The following is a 7,271-nucleotide window of genomic DNA, read 5'->3' on the forward strand; positions in this document are numbered from 1 at the left end:
TCTAACAATATAATTTGGACTTCTGACAGTAAAATTAAGTCTTCTACTAACAGTATTTGTTTTTTTAGTAGTAGTGTGTAGTCTTCTGTAAGAAGGATGTGCTTCATTTGCAATATCTAGTTTTTTTATAGCAATACATAGTCTTCTGCCAGCAATATCTAGTCTTCTACCAACAGTATTTCGTTTTCTGGTAGTAGTGTGAAGTCTTCTGTAAGAAGAATCTGCTTCATTTGCAACATCTAGTCTTTCATTAGTAATACTTGGTCTTCTGCCTGCAATATCTAGTCTCTTTCAGCAATTGAGGCGTTAAAGTTTTATTTTCTAATAATTTTCCAAAGTACCGAAGCCACTATTAAGCTATCACGTGCACGACAATAAACTTATGGTTTGCATTTATAAGCAATCGAGTTCACTTTTTTGTAAATCCAGTATACCAGATAACTAACAATTTGATAACGAATGTTGATATGTGTTGAACCCAACTCTAATCTACGCCAAATCCATGGTTTCAGCCAACAGCTTCTTTTTATTTTCTTGTTTACTTTTTTTTTAATTTTGCACAACACTTGCACTTGAAATTTTTTTTACATCCTTGTTTACACACACCAAAGACTGAAAGAAAATAAATTTTACTTTCCATAGTACGGACACATTTCACTAGTGGACACGGTCCTGAGAGAATTGTCTGAGAGAAAGCTCTCAAAGAGCTAAAACAGTCTCAAGTGGACACACAGTTGAGAGTAGATATCGAAAGTTACTCTCAGAAGTTTCTCTCGAGTGATCACCTAGCTTAACACTAGACATAGAACTAGAAACATTAGGGTTTAGCCGCACGTCTCTCAAGATGGCTAAACCCGAATGATTCTTGTTCTACGTCTTGTGTTAGTTCTAGTGATAGTGCACTAGAATTAACACTAGACCTAGAAAGTATGTTGAAATGTTTCTAGTTCTAGGTCTAGTGTTAGTTCTAGTGCAATAAAAATATGCAATATAGTGATATCTTATGCTAACTAGCGCTACCTCTCACTGTAACTAGAACTAACACAAGACCTAGAACTAGAAACATTCAGGTTTAGCTGTCTTAAGAGACGCACGGCTAAACCCGAATGTTTCTGGTTCTAGTGTTAGTTAGGTTATCTTCTTCTTCTTTCTTCTACTGGTAGGGTTTTGGAGTTCGAACTTAGTTAGGTTGGTGTATTTAAATAGTCTAACCCAAGGTCCGTTGAATAAACATACTGTATAAGGTATCCAACTCCCTATGAACGCTGTTGTTATGAACGTATCCCCTCCGCAAAGGCCTTGTTGTGACGTCATTGGAAGAATTGACATTTCTGTTTTCATTTATATACGTAAACCAACACAAACTCTTTATTTCTTGAGTTTAATAACACTTGTTTAATTTTTAAATAATTATTATTATTATATCATATTGTTATATTTTTCCTCCAATGGCGTCACGTTTCCCACCTTACCCCGCCAACGTCAAGTTGTTCGAGTCTGACGTTAGCTAATATCGGTAAGGTAGGCAACTGTAATAATGTCAACTTAGCAATCAATCAATTTTTTAATTAATTTAAAAAAAAACTTTGTAAAAACACTAATTTATTATCACATAACGCTTTATTGTACCTTACAATCGTAAAAACCATAATCGATTATATTATTTAAAAAGAAATGAGTAAATTTAATGTGTAAAGAGAGGTCTATCAAAAAAGCTTAAAGCTCTAAATAAAAAAGTTAAAATCGAGATCACAGCAAAAATTAATACGGGTTTTTCAAAATTAGGTTCTAGGATACAAAAAAAATTATTTTCTATTGCACTAACATTAATAATAAATAAGCAATGAAATCAAAAAAATTACAAAAAATATTACTTTAGTACATAAAAAAAGTACTAAACAAACCACTTAACACAATTAATCTTTGATAAATCGGCTCTAATTACATTGGAATGTTAATTACTAATAAAAAAAAAATTATTAACTCCCCCCAAAATCACTAAAATCATTATAATCGTTGTTGTAAAAGTTCTTCTGGTAAATTATACACTCCAAGTACTGGATAATACGTAGTTGTTTGATCAACAACCGGTTCTGGAAGTTGAGGTGGCGCTAAAACCGATCCAGGAGGATTTCTTTGAGGCATCCCCGTAGGTGGAATACTTTGCGGTTTCCTCACAGTAACTGAAGTATTAATACCATGCCTCCTTTTCATGTGTTTATTATAATTAGGCCAATTTGTGAAGTGATGTTGACATTCCAAACAAGAATAAGGTCTCTCCCCTGTGTGTTGTCTTCGATGAGTCGTTAAAACCCCTTTAAATCGGAAACTTTTCCCGCAAAACTCACAAGTAAACGGCATCGCCCCGGTATGGATCCGAACGTGTTCTTTTAAAGTCCCTCGTTCGCGAAATTGTCGACCACAAACATCGCAACGATGAGGTTTTAACCCGGAATGAACTGAACCATGTTTTCGTAAACGAACTAAAGTTTTAAAGGCTTTTCCGCAAGTTGTACAAGCGTAAGGTCGAGCTGCTGTGTGTGTTAAAAGGTGATTATCTAAATTTCCTTTTTGAACGAAACTTTTTCCACATTGATCGCAAGTGTAATCGCGAACGCCGGTGTGAATTCGTTTGTGGACCATTAAATTAGGACGCGTTCCGAAACGTTTCGGACATTGATCACATTGATAACAATTTTTTAAATCGGTGGGGAGATGAGAGCGTGCATGAACTAATAAAGCAGATTGCATTCGGAAACGTTTTCCGCACGTCGAGCAACCATGGGGGCGATCATCGCCGTGTTCAAGACGATGGGAGTCTTGTTGTTTTGCTGATGAGAACCATTTGTTACAAATATCACAACAAAATTTTAAATAATTTCGATGAACTTTAGCGTGAGCTATAAAAATACTGTATTTAAAATAAACTTTGGGGCAATCTGCACATGCATATCTAGGTGGTTGACCGTGAACTGTTGCGAAATGCTCGCGGATTTCATCTGCTGAACTTAACCCGGTTGCACACGTATAACATTGCCAAGGATATTCGCCCCAACCTTTAACTGTATTTAACGGCGTTATACTTCCATCTTCATTTTTCTCAAAATCTTCTAAATCAGATAAAGTATCCGATTCACTTTCAGCTTTACATTTACTTTTTTTTAATTTAATTTCCTCCACTTCTCCCGGTAAGTTCTCAGATATCGCCAAAAACTCAATTTCAACCGGTTTTACTTCACAATTTATTACTGTAGTCGTATTAAGCGCCTCTAGAAGCATTTGTTGTGTTCTTTGAACTTGTGCGTGAAATTCCCACGTGCTATTTACCACGTCTTTACACGAATCGCATATTGTTAAAGGTAAATTGTCTTCAATGGTTATCATAACCTGAAAAAGTTTTTCAATTCTCGTCGTTAATTCGACATCGTCTAAAGCTAACGTTAAATCGCCTCGAATTGAACCACAAAGCCTGCAGCGGGAATCCATAACATTCTCAGTTTTCTTTTAACTTTTTTCTTTTTTAAATCGGATTTCTACCTTTGACAGGTAACAACATACAGCGTCAATGAAAATGGCGTAATTCCTAAATTAAAATAACCCCGTTTTATTTTATTGTATTAACTAATTTTATTTCTTTTATATTTTCTTTATATTTGTGTTAATACACAAATTTATAATATTTTATAATTAAATAATAAATAATATATTTGAGATGGTGAATTTTAGTGTTAAAAATTCCCCAACTTAAATCACCAGATTATTATAATTTTATGAGAAATCATTAATTTTAATGTTTTAATTCAAAATTTGATTAATCTCATCAATTAAATAAAGCTACTTATATCATCATATTAATTAATAAACATATATCATAAATAATTTTGAATAAAATATTAAGTTTCCTACCCTGTTTGCCAACAAGTCAAATGTCACAACACATCACTTAACCTCAACATTACAAAATTTAATTAAACTGCGATGGATTCGTTGTACCATCAAACAAACGCACTTATTCAACAAACCCAAGAAAAATTTAAACAGTTAAATCGACATGGAGGTGATCCCGAAGAAGTCGAGATTCAAATTCAAGAGAAAATTAATACAATTAATAGGTAAAATTAATTATTAATTTTGAATAATTATTGTCATGTGGCTTAAAAAATTAAATTAATTAAATTTTTTTTGTAATCAATGTAAAATGACCCAAAAAACACGTTAAAAATAAAAAGAAAGTGCGGAAAAGTGACCGAAAAATCACATTAAAGTTTCGATGTGACGTCACAAGCAATGTTAACCATGCATTTTTTTATTAAATCGGTCAACACCTAATATACAAATTGTGTATTTTATAGCCACGCACAAAATCAATCTGATAAACTTAAAAGTAAAGTTATTTTCACTAAACTAAGTGAGATTACAACGTATATTTTCGGATGAAACACGTTGTTTTTCTTAGGCTTTTGATGCATAACAACTGACTACCTATTATTAGATAGACTCTGTGTTAATACTAGAATTAACACAGACCGAAAACTAGAAACATTCGGATTTAGCTATCTGTCTCTCAAGATGGCTAAACCTGAATGATTCTAGTTTTAGGTCTTGTGTTAGTTCTAGTTTTAGTGCAATAAAATATGCGATATAGTTATATCTTATGCTAACCAGCGCTACCACCTACCGCTGCCACCAGAACTAACATTCATTTAATTGTGCGTCTTAAGAGAAGCACAAGTAAACCTGAATGTTTCTGGTTCTAGGTCTAGTGTTAGTTCTACTTTTCTTTCAAGAAAAATATACATACTACAATCTAACGTTAAATAACATTTAAAACTAGAACTAACACTAGACCTAGCAACATTCGGGTTTCTACGCACGTCTCTCAAGATGGCTAAACCTGAATGATTCTAGTTCTAGGTCTTGTGTTAGTTCTAGTGATAGTGCTAGTGTAAAACTAGAACTAACACTAGAACTAGAACTATCGAGTTTAGCCATGCGTTCCATTCCCAACCCGACATTTGAGAAATTCGCACTGGTTTAAATGTTAATTAACCTAACTCATTGTGGAATTTTTACACAAAATTCTGAAATAAATCAGTAAATTAGGTGGATCAGAATGTAACGTTTAAAGAGGGGGGGCCCTACCTCCCTCTAAAAAGATGATAATAATAATAATACATGTTTATTGATGATGAGGCACAATAATAATCAAAATAGTACAATTCCAAACAAAATAGCTTTAACCTTTGGCCAGCAGCATTGTAATCTCCAAGCACTTAGTAGTGTTTTGGCAGCAGTATATAAACTTCTGAAAGCATTAAATAGTCTTTGCCAACAATATCTAGTTTTCTCCAAGCAATTGGTAGTCTTTCCAACAATATTTAGCATTCTGAAAGTAGTTAATAGTCTTTTGGAAACAGTACCTTGTCTTTCCAAACAGATAATTGTTTCTCCCAGCAGTATTTACTCTTTTCCAAGCAGGTTGTAATTTTTTTTAGTGGTATATAGCGCTCTGAAAGCAGTAAGTAGTCTTATGGAAGCAGTATCTCGTCTTTCCAATCAGTTTGTAGTTGTTTGTTAGCACTAACGAGTCTTCTCCAAGCAGATTGTAATCTTTTCCACCAGTATCTAGCATTTTGGAAGCAGTAGGTATCTTTTTGGAGAGCATATCTCTTCTTTCCAAGTAGTTATTAGTCTTTTCCAGCAGTATTTAACATTTTGGAAGCAGTAGGTAGCTTTTTGGAGAGCATATCTCTTCTTTCCAAGTAGTTATTAGTTTTTTCCAGCAGTATTTAACATTTTGGAAGCAGTAGGTACCTTTTTGGAGAGGATATCTCTTCTTTCCAAGTAGTTATTAGTTTTTTCCAGCAGTATCTAGCATTTTGGAAGCAGTAGGTACCTTTTTGGAGAGCATATCTCTTCTTTCCAAGTAGTTATTAGTCTTTTCCAGCAGTATTTAACATTTTGGAAGCTGTAGGTAGCTTTTTGGAAAGCATATCTCTTTTCCAAACAATTATTAAATTCTTTGAAGCAATTTTGAAAGCAATAAGTAGTCTTAGAAGCAGTATTCCGCCTATACAAGTAGGTCAAAACCTTTAAGAGCAATGTTTAGCGTTCTGGAAGCAATAGATATTATTTTGTAAACAGTATTTAGTCTTTTCCAAGTAAGTTGTGATCTTTTGCTGCAGTATCTAGAATTTTAAAAGCAGTGGGTAATTTTTTGAAATAGTATTTCCTCTTTCCAAGCAGTTTTTAGTCTTTTACTAGCACTATTTAATCTTCTGATAGCAATATTAGTCTTTTGCCAACAGTATCTAGCATTCAGAAAACAATAAATTAAGGGGTTATAGATGGTAAACAACGACAATTTAGTCGTTGTGCGTCAAAACCTAAAAAACAACCGTATTTCACCCGAAAATATGCGTTTTAATCTAATTTGCTGCGAAAATATATGGTTAGCATGGTCACGTCGAATTATTAAAGTGATTTCTTGGTAAGTTGTACACTTTTCCGCACTTTTTTATTTGTAACGGCTTACTTGAGTGATTTCCCGTCGAATAAAAACAAAATTGTTGATTTTTAAGCGACAAGATCATTCTTGAATTATATTCTAATCGATTTTTTTTTAGTAATTGTGAACGATTAGATTTAATGGTAATGAAAGTACCTATAGGACAACGTCCCAACGCTAAAATGAGATGTGATCAATTAAAATACGATAATAAACACCTTCAAGCTGCTTTAGCGGCGGAACAACAACGAAGAAAAAGACAAGAAATAGCAAAGCTTGAAAGGGAACAATTATTAAATAGACGATTCGCCCCCAATCCAGAAGCAACGATGCTCGATATGGATTTTGCGGTGCAACACAATGAATCTATGAATAGAGTTCATAAAGGTGTTGATGAAATGTTATATACGGGAGCGGAAACTTTGGAAAGTTTACGATCGCAACGATTTACGTTAAAAGGGGCGCAAAGAAAGATTATAGATATGGCGAATACTTTAGGATTGAGTACATACACCATGAAATTAATCGATCGTAGGGTTATACAAGATAAATATATTTTAATTGGGGGGATGCTTGTGACTGTTTCTGTTATGGCTCTTGTAATTATTTATTGGGCGTAAAAAAGGATCTTAATTGTAATTTATTAGTATATGTATGAATGAAAAAAGAGATTTTTATTTAATAAAATATATTTGTAATTAAGTTTTTGATTTAAATTGAGGTTCTATTTATTTTGTAGGGATTATGCCTGCAATATCGAAAA

The 7,271-nt window shown here is 33.3% G+C and overlaps 2 protein-coding genes across 2 annotated transcripts; one reads left to right on the top strand and one right to left on the bottom strand.

The window, feature by feature from the left end:
• Positions 1-1,585: 1,585 nt before the first annotated feature.
• Positions 1,586-3,573, bottom strand: LOC111424855 (gastrula zinc finger protein XlCGF57.1-like). Its single transcript, XM_023058549.2, has one exon. The coding sequence runs from the start codon at positions 3,484-3,486 to the stop codon at positions 2,008-2,010; it is 1,479 nt and encodes a 492-aa protein (XP_022914317.2). The 5' UTR covers positions 3,487-3,573; the 3' UTR covers positions 1,586-2,007.
• A 340-nt stretch (positions 3,574-3,913) lies between these two features.
• LOC111424763 (golgi SNAP receptor complex member 2) lies at positions 3,914-7,206 on the top strand. The gene is made up of 2 exons (XM_023058432.2): positions 3,914-4,112; positions 6,627-7,206. Exons 1-2 carry the CDS (start codon positions 3,979-3,981, stop codon positions 7,126-7,128), a joined length of 636 nt encoding a protein of 211 aa, XP_022914200.1. The 5' UTR covers positions 3,914-3,978; the 3' UTR covers positions 7,129-7,206.
• Positions 7,207-7,271: the final 65 nt, after the last annotated feature.

This window comes from Onthophagus taurus, chromosome 6 (assembly GCF_036711975.1).
Source record: "Onthophagus taurus isolate NC chromosome 6, IU_Otau_3.0, whole genome shotgun sequence".
Taxonomy (NCBI): Eukaryota; Metazoa; Arthropoda; class Insecta; order Coleoptera; family Scarabaeidae; genus Onthophagus; species Onthophagus taurus.